Raw genomic sequence first — 21,567 nt, 5'->3', positions numbered from 1 at the left:
ACTTTTGTAGCAGAAAACTTAAGACGCGTCCTAATAGTGGAACAAGAGAAAGCAAGTTCCGATGTCTTCCCAACTGAACCCCAGTGGGCATGATTGTGAATACACAATTCTGACGTATTATAGTGAGAACATGCAGCCTGTCAGAAAGCCAAGTCGTTTTCTCACAATGTCAACACTGTCATCTAAAGACGGAAAGCTCTCTAGATGGTTTTGCTACCAAAACAGTTGTCGACAAAGTGGCAGAGAGAATGATGTACGTGTGAATGAGAGAGAATGCTATGTGTGTGATTGGATGCCTCCCCTTGTACATTAATCCACCTCCTTGATGAAATATATACAATTTGTTGTTTTAGACTTCAGCGTGTGTAGAGCTTTATATTGTGTTTTCTGGTGCAGTAAGAACAGCCCTCTTAGTATGTGGGTCCCAAGATATTGAAGTGTTGTCGTCTGTTCAGCTTCTGTGAAACATCAAGACAGATTAAGCCTTACTACGGTATATGCAGTATGGACAGAAACGAGAAAAACTGGTTAATAACAGGTCACTTTACCCTTTGTTATTTAATAAGTCATAAACGGCATTGTCATTCCATTCATGATAACACACAAAAAGAGAAACAGCGTACTTCGCTGTACACCAGGGGCTCTAATGATAACACACTTATGATCAAATGTTGACCCCTTGACCCCTCTTAGGTTAATTGCCACTCTACTATGTACAGTATGGTGTCCTTGACAGCAGGTCACTTTCCCTTTACCTCTTTGAAACAATTGTTTGTGGTGCGCTGTTCCTCGGTCTGGCATTTCCTGCTTTGTGGACGTGGAGAAGCCAGTTTTGAGATCCTAGCCTGCCCTATTCTGCCGTCGCATCTGTTCAAGCGTAACGCCAGCTGCTCACCTCACCAATATTCTCTGGGACCTTTCCTCTGTGTAGCCTAACAGAATTAGAATTCAAGCGTTGAACAACCCTCAAAAGCCTCTCACAAATTTCACCATACAACTGCTAAATCTCATTTTCTCCTTTTGTTCTTTCATATTTTTATTCAATTTTTATTTAACCTTTATTTAACTAGGCAAGTCAGTTAAGAACAAATTCTTATTTACAATGACGGCCTACACCGGCCAAAACCGGACGACGCTGGGCCAATTGTGCGCCGCCCTATGGGATATGTTCTCAACATGTCTGTACTGTAGCTCGGAGTGTTTGAATTGGACCATCTCTTCAGCTGTAGAGACACACTGATAGTAATAAAATGTGTCAATGACGTGTCTGGTAAAAAGAAGTCAAGTGGTTTCTTTGAATTCTTGATTTGTATAATAGCTATCTTATAACAGAAAATGTCTGCTGTATCTCTTTGAGTCTTCAGATGGACCTAAACTGATAATACATCATTGTACTGTTATAGTGACCTATTCTATTTTCCTTGTATGAACTACTCATGAGCTGGATATTTAGCTTTTGTGTATGTGTGTGTGACATGATGTATTACACAGGTGTTTTCAAGATGCCAATAAAAATATACCAATTGTATTCTTGTGGAATTTTTTGGGCAGTTTGTTATAATAAATATTCTTGCAGTTTGTCATTTCAATGGTTTCAAGATTGGGGAAAGAAAAATGTCTGACATACCCAGATGGTTTCTTTGCTTCACCGGCACTGTAAGTCTGCCATCTGCTGGAGAAAAAAGAAAGAAAGCAATGTACCTCCCTATACCATATTATTTCTATATTCTTGCCACAGTACAGTCATAATACCCATAAAACCTAGCGGTAAAACACGGAAATGGTGCCAATCGTTTTTTCACCATTCATTTTTGCGTCAGGGATATTTGAACTACTTCATATAAGGTCTGTGTTTCGTGTAGGCTTAACCTGGTGTGACGTTTTGTTAACCACAGCCCATCTGAAATTAGCCCGCCCAACTACCTCATCCCTATATTGTTATTTATTTTGCTCATTTGTACCCCAGTATCTCTATTTGCACATCATCTCTTGCACATCTATCATTCCAGTGTTAATACTAATTGTAATTATTTTGCACTATAGCCTATTTTATTGCCTTACCTCCATAACTTGCTAAATTTGCACACACTGTATATATATGTATTTCTGTTGTATTTTTTTGACTTTGTTTTGTTTTACCCCATATGTAACTCTGTGTTGTTGTTTTTATCGCACTGCTTTGCTTTATCTTGGCCAGGTCGCAGTTGTAAATGAGAACTTGTTCTCAACTGGTTTACCTGGTTAAATAAAGGTGAAATAATTTTTTTTTTTAAACCACGCAAATCTCTCTCGGACAAGGTAACTATCATCAATATATTCGCCTGTAATTATCCCCCCAAAACGAAATGCTAATTAGCCGCTAATGTGGCTATCATACAGAACTACACATCTTGTCGCAAGCTTTGACCTCATCCCTCAAGGCACATTTCTCTATGCAAATGTATCAACAATTAGCAAGTAACCTAGCAAGTAGATATTATAGTCTTTTTAGTTTCTCGTGTAAATAATTGATAGTGTATTTCTCGTGTGTTCTTTTTTTTTATAGCATTTAAAAAATTACCTAGCTAGCTACCATAGCATTTTTAAATTACTTGAATTTTGGCCTTTGTAGTGAACTAGCTAACCTTAGGACTCTGTCGATCAGAAGCAAATATGGTTCTGTGCTATGTACCGGATTGTAACCACTACTCCAATAAGCACACATGCATTTTAGCATTTTCCGACCTCTGTAAGCGAGAGGCATCACTGGAGCCATGTGATAAGGTAAGCCCTGTTTGCTAGCTGCTAACAAGCAATTTTGGTTAGGTCAAAGATCTGTGGTTAGCTATGTGAGTATGAAACTTTGCTAGATAACCACCGTAGTTACGTGTACAACGCACGTGCCAAACTAGCCTGACACATCAGTGAAATTTTGCCTTTACAAACATCGCATGCCACAGATTTAAGACCTGATGTAGAAATCGTGGTCTGCTGGCCAGTGCCCAAAATCATTACGTTTCCTCCCTGCATGTCAGTCCCTTTCAGACGATCCCCCTATCACTGTTGGTCCTCCCCAGTGACCTCACATCCCCCTATCACTGTTGGTCCTCCCCAGTGACCTCACATCCCCCTATCACTGTTGGTCCTCCCCAGTGACCTCACATCCCCCTATCACTGTTGGTCCTCCTCAGTGACCTCACGGCTGAGGGTTTTAACTTTCCTCTTGAGAATTAGAATCAGAAGTACAGTGGTATAGCTCATCACAATACTTCACCTCTTCAGGCAAATAGTACCCTAGACTGTCCTGATCATCTAGTTGAGCATTCCAGATAATTCCTCCATCCCAGCAGAAATGTCCCATCCACATAGTAGGATTTCAGATGTGCAGATAGACTAAAGCCCAGTCTATTTTACCGTTACTATAGTCAAGTCTGTGGGTTATGGTATTTTAATATAGATGTTACCGTTTTAGTAATCAACTTAGCTAGCTAGTAAAAGTACCTTGTTTTTTTTTGTCTTTCAGATGGGCGGACCGGAAACCCAGTGACAACACTCGGGTCTGTAGCTGCCATTTTCCAGTGGGAAAGAGAAACGGGCCTCTATTTACCAGAAAAGGTAGCTCATCCACCATGGCAGAAGAGGAAGATCCAGACTGTTGATTGGGAAACCAGAACAAACGATGAGACATGAGAATTAGGTGTAGAGTATGAAAACAATGCATTTTCTGTCCATATAAAGATGGTGGTACAGCATTTAAAAAAGACCCACCACTAACTAAATTACTATTTGTTTTCCAGTCCAATAGGAGTGCATCCCTCAGGCCATCTGGTGCATGGACATTCTGTACCAGTGTGATCTGGTTGTGGAGACTACAGCAGATCGAGCCTGTGGACGAACAGGTCAGTAACTCATCAAATATGATAGAATATTGTGTAAAACATTGGATTTGTAGATTCATAAATTTTTTTACTCTATGTCCCCTTTTCCCCATGTTTTAGATATGAGGCGTGACATGTGGAACATCAGGCTCACCCCACGAGAAGCAGTGCATGATCAATGCCACCCTCAGCAAGGAGATCTGCTGGAAGTCATGTACTCTCTCAGTCTGGGGGTAAGACATCATTTAAACATCTCAGATATAAATTCCCACTGTGCCCATGATAAAATGCGATGTGAATTGTGTTGTACTACTGAATGAAACTTGAGGAGATGCACTCAGACCAGCCTTTGTAAATGAACTTACGTTAACTACTTTACATTAGTTGGCTGCTTTGAGCAAAACTTGTATGCAATATAACCTATACTGGGAGCCTAGTGTGTGTGTATGAACTATGTGGAATATTTTTGGACCATTGGCTTCCCTGAAAACAGGTGCTGACAGGAGGAGTAATATGAGTCTGCCAGAGGTCGTCACGCTGATGGGGATGGTGATGGAGGCTTTGGTGGTCCACACAACGAAGAAGCAGGTGTCCCTTCCAGTGATGTGGAGCTGACCTTGGAGCTGGTGCCAGTAAGGATGGTCTTCACAGAGGCGGTAAGACCCTCCCTCCTTGATATAGAAATCCTTCAACTTCACTTCCTCTTCAATGGTAAGGTCCCTTGTATCATAGGGACACTTGACCTCCACCACTGCTGTGGTGCCCACCAGACCATCCAGTGAGGTACCCAGGATCCCAGACCCTGTGACCCAAAGCCCTGACTCCTGCACATCCATCCCTGTAGTCATTTAGAATGCTTTGATGTCCTCCTCTTCATTATCTGGGCCCCACTTTACAGACAACACCCCATCCAATGACTGATCTGAGGACCCTTTTTAGCAGCGACGGAGTAACCCGCTTGGCCTTAACCACTGTTCCATAATTGCTGGCTGTCAACCTCCCTCTCCTCATGGTGTGCCAGTTGGGGTTGGTGCCTGCCGTACAGCCTCCTGCTGCTCCACCGACAGCACCATGCCAGCCAGGATGCCTGCATGCCCCAGGTGCACTTATTTTTTAACAATGTCCGGTACAGACAGGGATGACAGGGAGGGTAGCGGTTGTTTTGGATCAGGTTCAAGGAGACATGCAATTCCACTGAATCTGCCCTGGAGACGGTTCCTTAGCCACTGAAGATTTCCTCTGTGGGCTCTCGGGACAGAGGGTTGTAGTCTTCGGCCAGGTACAGGTCCTCCACTGACTGCACTTGGTTGGGCACGGCTGGCTTCCTCCACTCACATTCTACATCCGTGCTCCCTACATTGTAAACCGCCAAAATAGGCTGCATGGCTACACTTATGAGCTCCACAGAGGCATTCACATGTGGTAGAGAGAATCCCCTGGTCACCTATAGAGACCTGCCAAGAGGAAGGATGTTAAGTGCCACATGCCTTTCAATGCATGACTTTGAACACCTTGAAATGCATTCGTTGTAAGAAATGTTCTATATTAATCAAGTTCGATTTGATTGATGACATTACAGCTGTAGAATATTTAATAAACTGTAATTTTCACGAGGACAAGTGCAGTTTTTCCATACACTATTAATTGATAACTTGGGATTTTATCACTTGGCATATCAATCATATAGTGGGAAGGATCCTATAAATCTAGACTGTGTGAATACATGTATTTTTTAAAACATTTTAGTCATTTAGCAGACGCTCTTATCCAGAGCGACTTACAGTTAGTGAGTGCATACATTTTCACACTGGCCCCCCGTGGGAAACGAACCCACAACCCTGGCGTTGCAAGCGCCATGCTCTACCAACTGAGCTACATGGGACCACTCTGAATAAATAAATACTGTGCCTCTGAAGATTTGTCTCTGGTCATGAAACTACAATACAGGCTGGATGTCTAAACAAAGTCTTATTCTGAATGTCAATAGATTTTTAGATTCATTCTCATCAATGACAACATTCTAGAACTGAGTTACAGCTGAAGTCGGAAGTTTACATTCACCTTCGCCAAATACATTTAAACTCAGTTTTTCACAATTCCTGACATTTAATCCTTGTAAAAATTCCATGTTTTAGGTCAGTTAGGATCACCACTTTATTTTAAGAATGTTAAATGTCAGAATAATAGTAAAGAGAATGATTTATTTCAGCTTTTTATTTCTTTCATCACATTCCCAGTGGGTCAGAAGTTTACATACACTCAATTAGTATTTGGTAGCATTGCCTTTAAATTGTTTAACTTGGGTCAAATATTTTGGGTAGCCTTCCACAAGCTTTCCACAATAAGTTTGGTGAATTTTGGCCCATTCCTCCTGACAGAGCTGGTGTAACTGGGTCAGGTTTGTAGGCCTCCTTGCTCGCACATGCTTTTTCAGTTCTGCCCACACATTTTCTTTAGGATTGAGGTCAGGGCTTTGTGATGGCCACTCCAATACCTTGACTTTGTTGTCCTTAAGCCATTTTGCCACAACTTTGGAAGTATGCTTGGGGTCATTGTCCATTTGGAAGACCCATTTGCGACCAAGCTTTAACTTTAACTTTGTCTTGAGATGTTGCTTCAATATATCCACATCATTTTCCTTCCTCTTGATGCCATCTATTTTGTGAAGTGCACCAGTCCCTCCTGCAGCAAAGCACCCCCACAGCATGATGCTGCCACCCACGTGCTTCACGGTTGGAATGGTGTTCTTCGGCTTGCAAGTCATCCCCTTTTTCCTCCAAACATAACAATGGTCATTTTGGCCAAACAGCTCTATTTTTGTTACATCAGACCAGAGGACATTTCTCCAAAAAGTACGATCTTTGTCCCCATGTGCAGTTGCAAACCGTAGTCTGCCTTTTTTATGGCGGTTTTGGAGCAGTGGCTTCTTCCTTGCTGAGCGGCCTTTCAGGTTATGTCGATATAGGACTCGTTTTACTGTTGATATAGATACTTTTGTACCTGTTTCCTCCAGCATCTTCACAAGGTCCTTTGCTGTTGTTCTGGGATTGATTTGCACTTTTCGCACCAAAGTATGTTCATCTCCAGGAGACAGAATGCATCTCCTTCCTGAGCGGTATGACGGATGCGTGGTCCCATGGTGTTTATACTTGCGTACAATTGTTTGTACAGATGAACGTGGTACCTTCAGGCGTTTGGAAATTGCTCCCAAGGATGAACCAGACTTGTGGATGTCTACCATTTTTTTCTGAGATCTTGGCTGATTTCTTTTGATTTTCCCATGATGTCAAGCAAAGAAGCACTGAGTTTGAAGGTAGGCCTTGAAATACATCCACAGGTACACCTCCAATTCACTCAAACGATGTCAATTAGCCTATCAGAAGCTTCTAAAGCCATGACATCATTTTCTGGACTTTTCCAAGCTGTTTAAAGGCTTACCTTATGAAGGTGCGTAATGAAGTTTGCGGATGTGGCTCCTTGCACGCACTGAATAAATGTAATTCAACCCCAGAAAACATACCCACTGGGTGACCTACCAATTTGATCTGGGAGTTTTTGTTCAATTCGTTTTTTCAGTTAATTTAAAAGCAATCCCTTTAAATACTGTGTACCTTTTTATACATTTTAATTTGATCGGCACAAGACTATAATTTTGACTATGGAGAATGGTTTCACAACATGGGTGATACGAAGATAGGGTACCAACTGAAGCTGTATCCTGAAGAGTTAAAGAGACATAAAAACATGCATATTTGTCTCAGTTTCAGAACCCATGGGTAGATTGAAAAACACTCTGATTTTACACGTTATTTATGTTTAGGGAATAATCATGAATCCTACTTAATGGAAAAATAGTGTTGGGAGAGCCTTTACTCACAAAAAAAAAGAAGGTGATTTGATTCATTCTGAAAGTTGTCACATTGAGTTCATCAATGGTAACATTGGAAGTATTGTACAATATAATTATAATATGGAGAATAGTATACAGTAGTAATATATATATATACAGTGCCCTCCACTATTATTGGCACCCCTGTTTAAGATGTGGTCGAGGACTTCCAAAAATTCTCCTTTTTTTTTAAACAACATAGAACCCAAATGCAAAAAAAGAGAAAAATCCAACCTTTTATTTAAGTAAATTACTTTGGTGGTAAAAAAAAAAATCACACATTTAGAAAAAAATAAACTTTAAATCATGTGTCCCACAATTATTGGCACCCCTAACAATTCCGCTGAAAATTTTAATTGATTTTTTAAAAATATATTTTTCTGTAGTTGCTAAAGTTGGTCAGGGTCTCTAGGAACTTTTAATTAGTAATTCATGACTTCCTGTTTCCCTGGGGTATAAATATGACGTGACACAGAGGCCTAATTCTCTTACCCATTTGTCAACATGGCAAAGACAAGAGAACACACCATTCAAGTAAGGCAGATTTGTGTCGACCTTCATAAGTCAGGCAATGGCTACAAGAAAATAGCCACTCGCCTTAACTTGCCCGTATCTACAGTCAGAGGAATCATTAAGAAGTTTAAAACAACTGGAACAGTGACAAACAAGGCTGGAAGAGGTCCCAAGTTTATCTTGCCACAACGCACAGTGAGGAGGATGGTAAGAGAAGTAAAAAAAAGTCCTAAGCTCACTGTCACAGAATTGCATCAAAGAGTGGCATCTTGGGGTCACAAAGTCTCCAAAACAACCATCAGACGCTCTCTACATGCCAACAAGCTGTTTGGGAGGCATGCAAGGAAAAAGCCTTTTCTCACTAACACTCACAAACGTAAACGTCTGGAGTTTGCTAAGCGGCACTGGGACTTCAACTGGGATCGTGTGCTTTGGTCAGATGAGACTAAGATTGAGCTTTTTGGCAACAAACACTCTAAGTGGGTCTGGCGTAAAACAAAAGATGAGTATGCCGAAAAGCACCTCATGCCCACCGTGAAGTATGGTGGAGGATCTGTGATGCTGTGGGCCTGTTTCTCTTCCAAAGGCCCTGGGAACCTTGTTAGGGTGCATGGCATTATGAACGCTTTGAACTACCAGGACATTTTAAATAAAAACCTGATGGCCTCTGCCAGAAAGCTGAAGATGGGTCGTCATTGGGTCTTTCAGCGGGATAATGATCCAAAACATGTGGCAAAATCGACACAAAAATGGTTCAGCAGTCACAAACTCAAGGTCCTCCCATGGCCATCTCAGTCCCCAGACCTCAACCCAATCGAAAACCTGTGGGGCGAGCTAAAGAGGAAAGTGCATAAGAGAGGACCCAGGACACTGGATGATCTAGAAAGATTGTGCAAAGAAGAATGGTCAAAGATCCCTCTCTCTGTGTTCTCCAATCTTGTGAAATGTTATAGGAGGAGATTAAGTGCTGTCTTGTTGGCAAAAGGGGGTTGTACAAAGTATTAACATCAGGGGTGCCAATAATTGTGGGACACATGATTTCAAGTATTTTTTTTTCTAAATGTGTGAATATTTTTTTTACCACCAAAGTAATGTACTTAAATAAAAGGTTGGATTTTTCTCTTTTTTTGCATTTGGGTTCTATGTTGTTTAAAAAAAAAAGGAGAATTTTTGGAAGTCCTCGACCACATCTTAAACAGGGGTGCCAATAATTGTGGAGGGCACTGTATATATACACCGTGGGGAGAACAAGTATTTGATACACTGCCGATTTTGCAGGTTTTCCTACTTACAGAGCATGTAGAGGTCTGTAATTTTTATCATAGGTACACTTCAACTGTGAGAGACGGAATCTAAAACAAAAATCCAAAAAATCACTGTACGATTTTAAAGTAATTAATTTGCATTTTATTGCATGACATAAGTATTTGATACATCAGAAAAGCAGAACTTAATATTTGGTACAGAAACCTTTGTTTGCAATTACAGAGATCACACGTTTCCTGTAGATATTGACCAGGTTTGCACACACTGCAGCAGGGATTTTGGTCCACTCCTCCATACAGACCTTCTCCAGATCCTTCAGGTTTCGGGGCTGTCGCTGGGCAATACGGACTTTCAGCTCCCTCCAAAGATTTTCTATTGGGTTCAGGTCTGGAGACTGGCTAGGCCACTCCAGGACATTGAGATGCTTCTTACGGAGCCACTCCTTAGTTGCCCTGGCTGTGTATTTCGGGTCGTTGTCATGCTGGAAGACCCAGCCACGACCCATCTTCAATGCTCTTACTGAGGGAAGGAGGTTGTTGGCCAAGATCTCGCGATACATGGCCCCATCCATCCTCCCCTCAATACGGTGCAGTCGTCCTGTCCTCTTTGCAGAAAAGCATCCCCAAAGAATGATGTTTCCACCTCCATGCTTCACGGTTGGGATGGTGTTCTTGGGGTTGTACTCATCCTTCTTCTTCCTCCAAACACGGCGAGTGGAGTTTAGACCAAAAAGCTCTATTTTTGTCTCATCAGACCACATGACCTTCTCCCATTCCTCCTCTGGATCATCCAGATGGTCATTGGCAAACTTCAGACGGGCCTGGACATGCGCTGGCTTGAGCAGGGGAACCTTGCGTGCGCTGCATGTTTTTAATCCATGATGGCGTAGTGTGTTACTAATGGTTTTCTTTGAGACTGTGGTCCCAACTCTCTTCAGGTCATTGACCAGGTCCTGCCGTGTAGTTCTGGGCTGATCCCTCACCTTCCTCATGATCATTGATGCCCCACGAGGTGAGATCTTGCATGGAGCCCCAGACCGAGGGTGATTGACCGTCATCTTGAACTTCTTCCATTTTCTAATAATTGCGGCAACAGTTGTTGCCTTCTCACCAAGCTGCATGCCTATTGTCCTGTAGCCCATCCCAGCCTTGTGCAGGTCTACAATGTTATCCCTGATGTCCTTACACAGCTCTCTGGTCTTGGCCATTGTGGAGAGGTTGGAGTCTGTTTGATTGAGTGTGTGGACAGGTGTCTTTTATACAGGTAACAAGTTCAAACAGGTGCAGTTAATACAGGTAATGTGTGGAGAACAGGAGGGCTTCTAACAGGTCTGTGAGAGCCGGAATTCTTACTGGTTGGTAGGTGATCAAATACTTATGTCATGCAATAAAATGCAAATTAATTATTTAAAAATCATACAATGTGATGTACTGGATTTTTGTTTTAGATTCCGTCTCTCACAGTTGAAGTGTACCTATGATAAAAATTACAGACCTCTACATGCTTTGTAAGTAGGAAAACCTGCAAAATCGGCAGTGTATCAAATATACTTGTTCTCCCCACTGTATACCTTAATTGTCTGCACTTATCAACTGTGTGATGACAAGTGCCAAGTCTTGCACCTTGCCTCGAGTTCAAACTAACGGTTTGCGCTCCATAATGATTTAATAAGTCTACATGTCCTGATTTATTTTTACTACAATTTGTATTTAGCCTTCATTAAATAGTATCCACTATTACTTGACCCTCAGCAACAACCACAAGGACGTGACAGCGTTTACAGAGGAAATAAATAAAGGTAGGCTCAATCAAACAAAGTAATGGAATGATACGAATGTAGGGTACCAACTGAAGGCGAACAAACACTGTATTCAATCTGTATCCTGAAGAGTTACAGATTGCGCGATAGAAATGTTAAGGTCATTTCCAATTGAGCCGAAATATGCAGCGTTTGGCGTGAATGCCTTTTAAATTTCAATCACGCTGTAACACTGAACTTCCGTGATACAGATGTTATACAACCTACCATTATACAAGATGCTATACAACCTACCATTATACAAGATGCTATACAACCTACCATTATACAAGATGCTATACAACCTACCATTATACAAGATGCTATACATTACAACCTACCATTATATAAGATGTTATACAACCTACCATTATATAAGATGTTATACAACCTACCATTATACAAGATGTTATACAACCTACCATTATATAAGATGCTATACAACCTACCATTATACAAGATGCTATACATTACAACCTACCATTATATAAGATGCGATACAACCTACTATTACACAAGATGCTATACAACCTACCATTATACAAGATGTTAAACAACCTACCATTATACAAGATGTTATACAACCTACCATTATACAAGATGTTATACAACATACCATTATACAAGATGTTATACAACCTACCATTATACAAGATGTTATACATTACAACCTACCATAAACAAGATGCTATACAACCTACCATTATACAAGATGTTATACAACATACCATTGTACAAGATGTTATACAACCTACCATAAACAAGATGCTATACAACCTACCATTATATAAGATGCTATACATCCTACCATTATACAAGATGTTATACAATCTACTATAACACAAGATGCTATACAACCTACCATTATACAAGATGCTATACAACCTACCATTATACAAGATGCTATACAACCTACCATTATATAAGATGCTATACAACCTACCATTATACAAGATGCTATACAACCTACCATTATACAAGATGCTATACAACCTACCATTATACAAGATGTTATACAACCTACCATTATACAATATGTTATACAACCTAACATTATACAAGATGTTATACAACCTAACATTATACAATATGTTATACAACCTAACATTATAGAAGATGTTATACAACCTACCATTATATAAGATGCTATACAACCTACCATTATATAAGATGCGATACAACCTACCATTTTACAAGATGCTATACAACCTACCATTATACAAGATGTTATACAATCTACTATTACACAAGACGTTATACAACCTACCATTATACAAGATGTTATACAACCTACCATAAACAAGATGCTATACAACCTACCATTATATAAGATGCGATACAACCTACCATTAATACAAGATGCTATACAACCTACTATTACACAAGATGTTATACAACCTACCATTATACAAGATGTTATACAACCTACCATTATACAAGATGTTATACAACATACCATTATACAAGTTGTTATACATTACAACCTACCATAAACAAGATGCTATACAACCTACCATTATACAAGATGTTATACAACATACCATTGTACAAGATGTTATACAACCTACCATAAACAAGATGCTATACAACCTACCATTATACAAGATGTTATACAATCTACTATTACACAAGATGCTATACAACCTACCATTATACAAGATGCTATACAACCTACCATTATATAAGATGCTATACAACCTACCATTATACAAGATGCTATACAACCTACCATTATACAAGATGCTATACAACCTACCATTATACAAGATGCTATACAACCTACCATTATACAAGATGTTATGCAACCTACCATTATACAATATGTTATACAACCTAACATTATACAAGATGTTATACAACCTAACATTATACAAGATGCTATATAACCTACCATAAACAAGATGCTATACAACCTACCATTATATAAGATGCTATACATTACAACCTACCATTATACAAGATGCTATACAACCTACCATTATACAAGATGCTATACAACCTACCATTATATAAGATGCTATACAACATACCATTGTACAAGATGTTATACAACCTACCATAAACAAGATGCTATACAACCTACCATTATATAAGATGCTATACAACCTACCATTATACAAGATGTTATACAATCTACTATTACACAAGATGCTATACAACCTACCATTATACAAGATGCTATACAACCTACCATTATACAAGATGCTATACAACCTACCATTATATAAGATGCTATACAACCTACCATTATACAAGATGCTATACAACCTACCATTATACAAGATGCTATACAACCTACCATTATATAAGATGCTATACAACCTACCATTATACAATATGCTATACAACCTACCATTATACAAGATGCTATACAACCTACCATTATACAAGATGCTATACAACCTACCATTATACAAGATGCTATACAACCTACCATTATGGGCGGCAGGTAGCTTAGTGGGTAAGAGCGTTGTGCCAGTAACCGAAAGGTCGCTGGTTCTAATCCCCGAGCCGACTAGGTGAAAAATCTGTCGATGTGCCCTTAAGCAAGGCACTTAACCCTAATTGCTGATGTAAGTCGCTCTGGATAAGAGCGTCTGCTAAATTACTAAAATGTAAATGTAAATATAAGATGCTATACAACCTACCATTATACAAGATGCTATACATTACAACCTACCATTATATAAGATGCGATACAACCTACCATTAATACAAGATGCTATACAACCTACTATTACACAATATGCTATACAACCTACCATTATACAAGATGTTATACAACCTACCATTATACAAGATGTTATACAACATACCATTATACAAGATGTTATACAACCTACCATTATACAAGATGTTATACAACCTACCATTATACAAGTTGTTATACATTACAACCTACCATAAACAAGATGCTATACAACCTACCATTATACAAGATGTTATACAACATACCATTGTACAAGATGTTATACAACCTACCATAAACAAGATGCTATACAACCTACCATTATATAAGATGCTATACAACCTACCATTATACAAGATGTTATACAATCTACTATTACACAAGATGCTATACCTACCTACCATTATACAAGATGCTATACAACCTACCATTATACAAGATGCTATACAACCTACCATTATATAAGATGCTATGCAACCTACCATTATACAAGATGCTATACAACCTACCATTATACAAGATGCTATACAACATACCATTATACAAGATGTTATGCAACCTACCATTATACAATATGTTATACAACCTAACATTATACAAGATGTTATACAACCTAACATTATACAAGATGCTATACAACCTACCATTATACAATATGCTATACATTACAACCTACCATTATACAAGATGCTATACAACCTACCATTATGGGCGGCAGGTAGCTTAGTGGGTAAGAGCGTTGTGCCAGTAACCGAAAGGTCGCTGGTTCTAATCCCCGAGCCGACTAGGTGAAAAATCTGTCGATGTGCCCTTAAGCAAGGCACTTAACCCTAATTGCTGATGTAAGTCGCTCTGGATAGGAGCGTTACTGTTATACTATTCCAGGTATTCCTTAAAGAGGTAGGGTTTCAAGTGTCTCCGGAAGTGGTCAGTGACTCCGCTGTCCTGGCGTCGTGGGGGAGCTTGTTCCAGGCCGGAGGTGGATGAACGTAGTGCCCTCGTTTGGGTGTAGGGTCTGATCAGAGCCTGGAGGTAAGGAGGTGCCGTTCCCCTCACAGCTCCGTAGCCTACCGTTAAGCACCAGAGCCTGATGGTCTTCCAAATCAATGAACACGTCATTATTAAGGAACTGATAGACCCCTAACTAATGTTAAATGAGTCTGTTAAGGACGACACACTCGCTGAGATAAACATTTGTAGTAATGTATGCTTTCCTCAAACCAGAGCTATAAGTAATACGCTACGTGCCTTCTATAGACCCATGTCACTGTTAAACCGATGTGGTAAGATTCAGGGTGAATACATTATTTATTAGGGTTTGCTGTAAATGAGAATGTGCTCTCACTCAGTCAACTTACCTGATAAACTTGACTTGTTCCGTTCAGCTCCCAGTGAAGCAAAGGCGCTCAATGGTTAATCTCCAGGGAGTTCTGTTCTCGTGCATATCCAGGGAACTCTGTTCTGGTGCATGTCCAGGGAACTCTGTTCTGGTGCATGTCCAGGAAACTCTGTTCTGGTGCATGTCCAGGGAACTCTGTTCTCGTGCATGTCCAGGGAACTCTGTTCTCGTGCATGTCCAGGGAACTCTGTTCTCGTGCATCTTCCGTGATACGGATTGAATGTAGCCCTAAAGTACGGTACATTTTATTTGCTCAGAAAAAAACCCAGACTACTTGCATTACAATTTAGGATACAGGTAATCTATTATATCTTCCTCTATAGACTCTTGGCCCAGCACTACAGCCCCATGAACTGCATATTGAGGTCTGTCAGTTCCGTTTATTCATCACAAGATGGCGCTACTGATCAGCAAGCATGGCGAAAACTCAACATACACCTCTCTCATCACTTTCATCTACTGTGCTTCACTCTTGGTTCACGCCCGTACTGATGGGTCATGCCTTTGATGGCCGCACCGAGTTGCCATCTCCCTTCTGACACCAATGGGGCGAATTCTGCGTGTACTGAGGTCACTACAATAGTCTTTAACAGTCCTGCTACAGTGTGGTCAGATGAAATTAGAAATGATCTCATAATCCATTCGTTTTTGTTCATTGAGCTCTAGTACTTTAATAAGTCTAGAAATAAAATCACACACAGGTAAAACATGTAGGCATAATCAACCCATGCTTTTATTTCATCTGTTGCATATAAAACGTTTTTTTACTTAGTTTTTTGGCAATCTGAAGACTAAAGAACAAATAAATCATCATTTAAAAAGACAATAATTAATAATAATTGCCACCATCAGGTTTGGTCCAAGGCTGTTAAAATCTACAGTATGTGTCAGAGAGGTGACTATTTCTAGAGAGACGCTGCAATGACACTCTGCATCTCCATCTGGGTCATATTCATTGTGGATCATCAACAGGAACCATAGAAATACAACTAGAAACGTATACAAAGGACCCACGTCTCTCAACTGGAATTGAGAGCCATGTCCCCTCTGAACATTACATTTATATATGCAAGGTTCATCGTGCTATACCTCAGGTGTGCAGCTGCGGAAATATAGTTATTCTTCAGTCAGCCAAAGCATCCGGCTATTGCTTTTTCCTAAGAGTATCCTTAGCTAAATGTGTTTGTATTGCTTTTTTTCCTAAGAGTAGACTTAGCTAGATGTTTGTATTGCGTTTGACTGCGTTGAATACTGTGTGTAGATGCAGGGAGGTGTGGGTTTCATGACTACAGGAGTGTTTCTACATACCCAGCCTGGAAACTGCAGCCACAGATTAACAAAGGAGAATGAATGTCTTAGCCCTTTCTACAGTAGATGTCAGCACAGAGACCATGTATAGGTTGAAATGCCCTGCACTAAAATGTATGTCTCTCTAAAGCAATGCGTACTCACACACGCAACCATGTACAGTCGTAGACACACACACACACACACACACACACAAACACACACACACACGCAGCCCTGGGGCCTAATACCAGTTGTGTTTAGTTTTTTTCCTCCCTTCTCCTGGGTCGTATTCATTAGTGCACATCGTAGCAAAACGTTTTGAAACGTAAAACGAAAACAAATCTTTCTTATTGGAAAAGTTCAGGTAGTCCCTCCCTGTTTCAGTCAGTTTTCTTCCGTTTGGTGCCTAGTGAATACAACCCTGGTATAGTTAGGCTCACTCCCCTGGTGCCCCCATGAAAAAGCTCTGAGGTGACGTTTCATTTAATTTCATTCACTTTTATCATTTTTGTACAGAAGAGATTTATACATTGGGTAAGTATGGATCATAATAAACATTCTCTCAACAAGAGGTTTTCCAAATACACCAACACCATCAGATGATAGAGTAAGAATCCGTCATTTACAGAATGCAACACTACAATAAGCTTAATAAATACATGGTTGTAAACAGAGACAAACAAGAAAAATCCATTAACAGGTAAGGTCGTCCGGTGAGGCAAGCAAAAAACACAACCAAAAGATGGCACAAGAAATGAAATTGTAAAGAAATATACCATTACCCAATAATAAAATGTTAACATTTTTACTTTAAAATCCAGATTCAAGTCTTTTCAATGTGGACATGTTTCCTTTTTTCCCCCCCATGTCTGACATAAGTGTTGATTCCAAGCATAGAAATATAATGGCTATAGATTGACTATTTTAGTCATTCTATTTCTATGGTTCTAAGTACATCGTATCACCAGAGCAGGAACAAAGGGGGCATCATGTCATTACGCTACAGGTTGTGTGTTCTACAGTGCTGTCTTACTTAGGATTGCCAAACTGTAACAAAAACAAAACATCCATGGCAACACCATTAACCACCTGCGTCTATATAATGCATTCATAGAGCCTTCTTTCACACCCATAATGGACTATAAGAATGGGCTTTTCCTGGTTAAATAAAGGTTAAATAAAACATTTATTTATAAGCATTCATAACAGCTCATAACTCCTTAAATAGCCTTTATGAGACTTCATAATGCATTACTACATGTGACTCAAAGACAGTGTTACCAAATCAATAAATATAAATAAAGAAATATACAAAATCAACACAGAAACCACTTGACTTAATGGTGTGTGCTGCATTGTGCAAGTCCAGCAGGGGAGGAGGAGGAGAAGAAGTAGTAGTAGTTTTGGCAAAAATAAAAAAGCTATATAGGGGTTGAAATGACGTCATCCATATCTAGTCCTCCCCCTGAAAATGACAAATATATTGCAATATGAAATCTAAAACATAAAGCATCTGCAATTACTGTGCTACTACTTCAATTTAGTGGAATTCTTTCCAAATACCATGGATTATATGGGATTGTGTCCTCATATGAGGCATGACATGTATGGAAGAGTCTGTTAATGGTTTTGATGCTAGCAGTACAGCTATATACATATACACACATACCTATGAAGTATTCAAATATGAAAGGTAGATTTTTAAACTATGCAGGTGATAGTCAATGTCCAATGTGAAATCCCAATAAGAGAAAATTATTATAATAATGAAAAAGAACAAAGGCAAATATTGTCAAAGTGTTTGTCATTCTAGTAATCCAGACATTTGAAATAGGCAGATTGTAAAGACGTGGGATGATGATTCAGTACAACATAAAGGGCCAGATGCAGATAGCCTTAGCCAATGCAATACAAGCAGGTTTACATGTGTTGGAACACTTTAGAATACAGTCACTATTTTCATTTGACAAATATTTTTTGCAATATTTCTAATTTTGCAATACGTATAGAGTGTACGTGAATACACCCTTGTTATTTGTTTTGTGTAAAACAACATCAGTTCCATCAATAGCTCACGTCCCTTTGTACTTCAGATGAATTCAGTTTTGAAATGATGAAACCCAGAAGATATGAATGTGTGACTATATGCTAAAGTGTTACAGATATCACTGATAACTTTGAGTGTTTATGGAAGCTAAGTGAAGGTCAATGGGGTTATTCATAATCCTTAACAGCTGAGAAAAATGTACCACCTATTTCAAAACAGATTTAACAATTTGTAGATAGACTGGACAGTCTATTTGGACAGTCTTTTTGGACAGTCTATTTGTTTGGATAGAACTAAATCGCTACATGCCTCATACTCAGGATGTTAACAAGACCTACCATGTCATATTTACTGTAAATGGAAACATGGCCTACGTATATTTTATATATTATTATTATTATTATTATGTTCTTAAAGGTCAGTAGTTACTGGCTTCTTTCTGTTTTAAAAAAAGAAAAAGAGTTGGTACATTTAAAGCTGCAGTAAAGTTACATGAAGAACCCCAACAGTCTCAAACAGAAAACCACACATGTTCATATAAGTTGCCCCTATCTGAAATAGCTGGGTGTGAAGATAAAGCAGATTGATTGCAGAGAGCTTTAGTCACATCCACTCAGCACACATTCCCAGAAAGACCACACCTATTATGTTATGATGTAACATATATCTTCTAAAAATCAAGTTTCAATGGTTGCAATAGATGACGAAGAAGATTTTAAATTGAACATCTTCCTCCACTTTTTTTTCTCTCTCTCTCTCTCTCTCTCTCTCTCTCTCTCTCTCTCTCTCTCTCTCTCTCACTCTCCATTAACAAAAGTTATCTACAAAAAGATTTCAGTTTTACTACAATACAAAAACTGAGGTCAAAAACAGCGTTTTCTACCAGTCTGGTTTCAAGGAAGACTTGAACTTTAGAAAAAAAGGTCTCTTTGAAATCCTCTCGCAAAGTATTTATTTGTCTGTCTCTCCCTATAATATCCCTCATTGGTTTTTCAGATGGTATTAGTGGACTGGGGTGACCTTGCAGTCCAGGGGTCACCTTGCAATCCATCTATCCCCCCTCTGGCTGTCCTCCCATGATGCTACAGTTGGGACTGTTCCAAGCATCTTGTGTGTTGCCCATGTGCTCAGTCTGGGAGTCAAAGAACACTTCCTGTTTACTTCCTGCATTTACAGGAAGTGGGAGGAGCTAGAGGAGAGGCAGGAGGATGAGGTTGGCCTTTTGAACTCAAGGCCACCAGGTGTCACCTCGCTCCCGATAGGCCAAATGAACCAGAAGATAAACGAAAAAAGAGGCAAGAAAGTCGACTAAAATATTCCTGAGTGCAAAAGTGTGGAGCTCCAAGGGAGGAAGTCTTGGGGGGAGGGGAGGTGGGGGGTCTGTGCCCCCATATCGCCTCCAGGTGGAGTGGAGTGAGGAGAAGACTGGGATTGAGGAGTGCAACGTGTGCTTTGGAACTCCCGATGATGCCATATCACCAACATTGTGGCGATTACTAGTATTCACCTCGTCCCTTGAGTCACCGTCGTAACGCAACAGTCTCTCTCTCGCAGTTTGGCAACCAGCGCAGTTTCTGCTATGTATCCTCCCCTTCCTCCTCTCCCTCCTCATCCTCCTCCTCCAACTCCGCCATACTTGGTTCCCTGCGTAACCCTTCACCCTCCTCCTCCTCCTCCTCTACCACCACCACCTCCTCCTCCACCTCCTCTTCCGGCTGCTCGTCCAACGGGATCTCCGTGGATTCCGAGTCCTGCGTGCAGAGCGTTTTCGAGTTACAGCTATTCTCCTCCTCTTCTGGTTGACTCCCACTGTCTTTCTCCGTGTCCGACTCACCGTCCTCTTCCAGGGTGAGCTCGAACTGGAACTTGTCCCCTCCGGGGGGACGTCCGCTGCCGTCATCGGGTTCGTCCGGGGCGGGCGAGGGGCTCTGGGGAATGGTGCTTTGGTACCACTCCCTGTTGTCCTCCAGAGTGTCCAGAATGTCCTGAGCGTCAGGGTGCACCAGATCAGCCCATGTCTCCCACAGAGGGTGGACGATGTAGTCAATGAACCCCACCTGGAGAGGGGTATGAGGAAGGAGAGGGGTGGGAGGGGGGAAGGAGAGGGGTGTGAGGGAGGAAGGAGAGGGGTGGGAGGGAGGAGAGGGGAGGAGTAGGAGGAAGGAGAGGGGAGGAGTAGGAGGAAGGAGAGGGGAGGAGTAGGAGGAAGGAGAGGGGAGAGGGAAATTAATATCAGCTTGTTGTGCTTAAATAACTTGTCTGGACCGATATTAACTTACTTTTTGTTGTGTGTGTGTTTTTTTGGTTTTACTATCCTTGTGGGGACCAGAAGTCCTGACAAGGACAGTAAAACAAGGAAAATTCAGACAAGCGGGGACATTTCGCCGGTCCCCACAAAGAAAAAGGCTATTTTAGGCTTAGCGGTTAGGTTTAGGGTCAGGGTTACAATTAGGGTTAGGTTTAGGCTTAGAGTTAGGGGTTTGGGGTTAAGGATTTTCAATTGGAATCAATTGTTTGGTCCCCACAAGAATAGTAAAACACGTGTGTGTGTGTCTACTCTATTGTATGTGTGTTTGTGCTTGTGTGTGTGTGTGTGTGTATATACTGTTTGTGTGTACTGTATTTACCTGGCTCTTCTGTACAGAGGCGTTGTGTTTGTCACACATAGGGCTGATCTCCATGCCTCTCTCCCTCTCCCTGTCCCCCTGGCTGAAGAACTCTTCCATAATGCGGTCCGTCCACTGGCGGTACAGCTGCAGGGGCTTGGTAGGGTTGCTGAGATCCGCACAATGCACCATGTTCTGGAGGACCTGAGAGTG

The 21,567-nt window shown here is 40.5% G+C and overlaps 1 protein-coding gene across 1 annotated transcript in view; it reads right to left on the bottom strand.

Moving 5' to 3' along the window:
• Window positions 1-17,168: 17,168 nt before the first annotated feature.
• The window catches only part of LOC311125814 (3',5'-cyclic-AMP phosphodiesterase 4D-like), a 47,566-nt gene continuing 43,167 nt past the window's right edge, over window positions 17,169-21,567 (bottom strand). The window contains exons 11-12 of the mRNA XM_084199846.1: window positions 21,376-21,558; window positions 17,169-20,805 (exon numbers count right to left, since the gene is read on the bottom strand). Coding sequence (XP_084055972.1) covers window positions 20,326-20,805; window positions 21,376-21,558 — 663 coding nt within the window. The 3' untranslated portion in view covers window positions 17,169-20,325. The remainder of the gene's footprint in view (window positions 20,806-21,375; window positions 21,559-21,567) is intronic.

This window comes from Coregonus lavaretus (genome assembly GCF_964263955.1).
Source record: "Coregonus lavaretus genome assembly, contig: HAP1_SCAFFOLD_2722, whole genome shotgun sequence".
Lineage (NCBI taxonomy): Eukaryota > Metazoa > Chordata > Actinopteri > Salmoniformes > Salmonidae > Coregonus > Coregonus lavaretus.
Note: the sequence above shows the minus strand (reverse complement) of the source record. Positions and strands in the feature narration are given on the sequence as shown.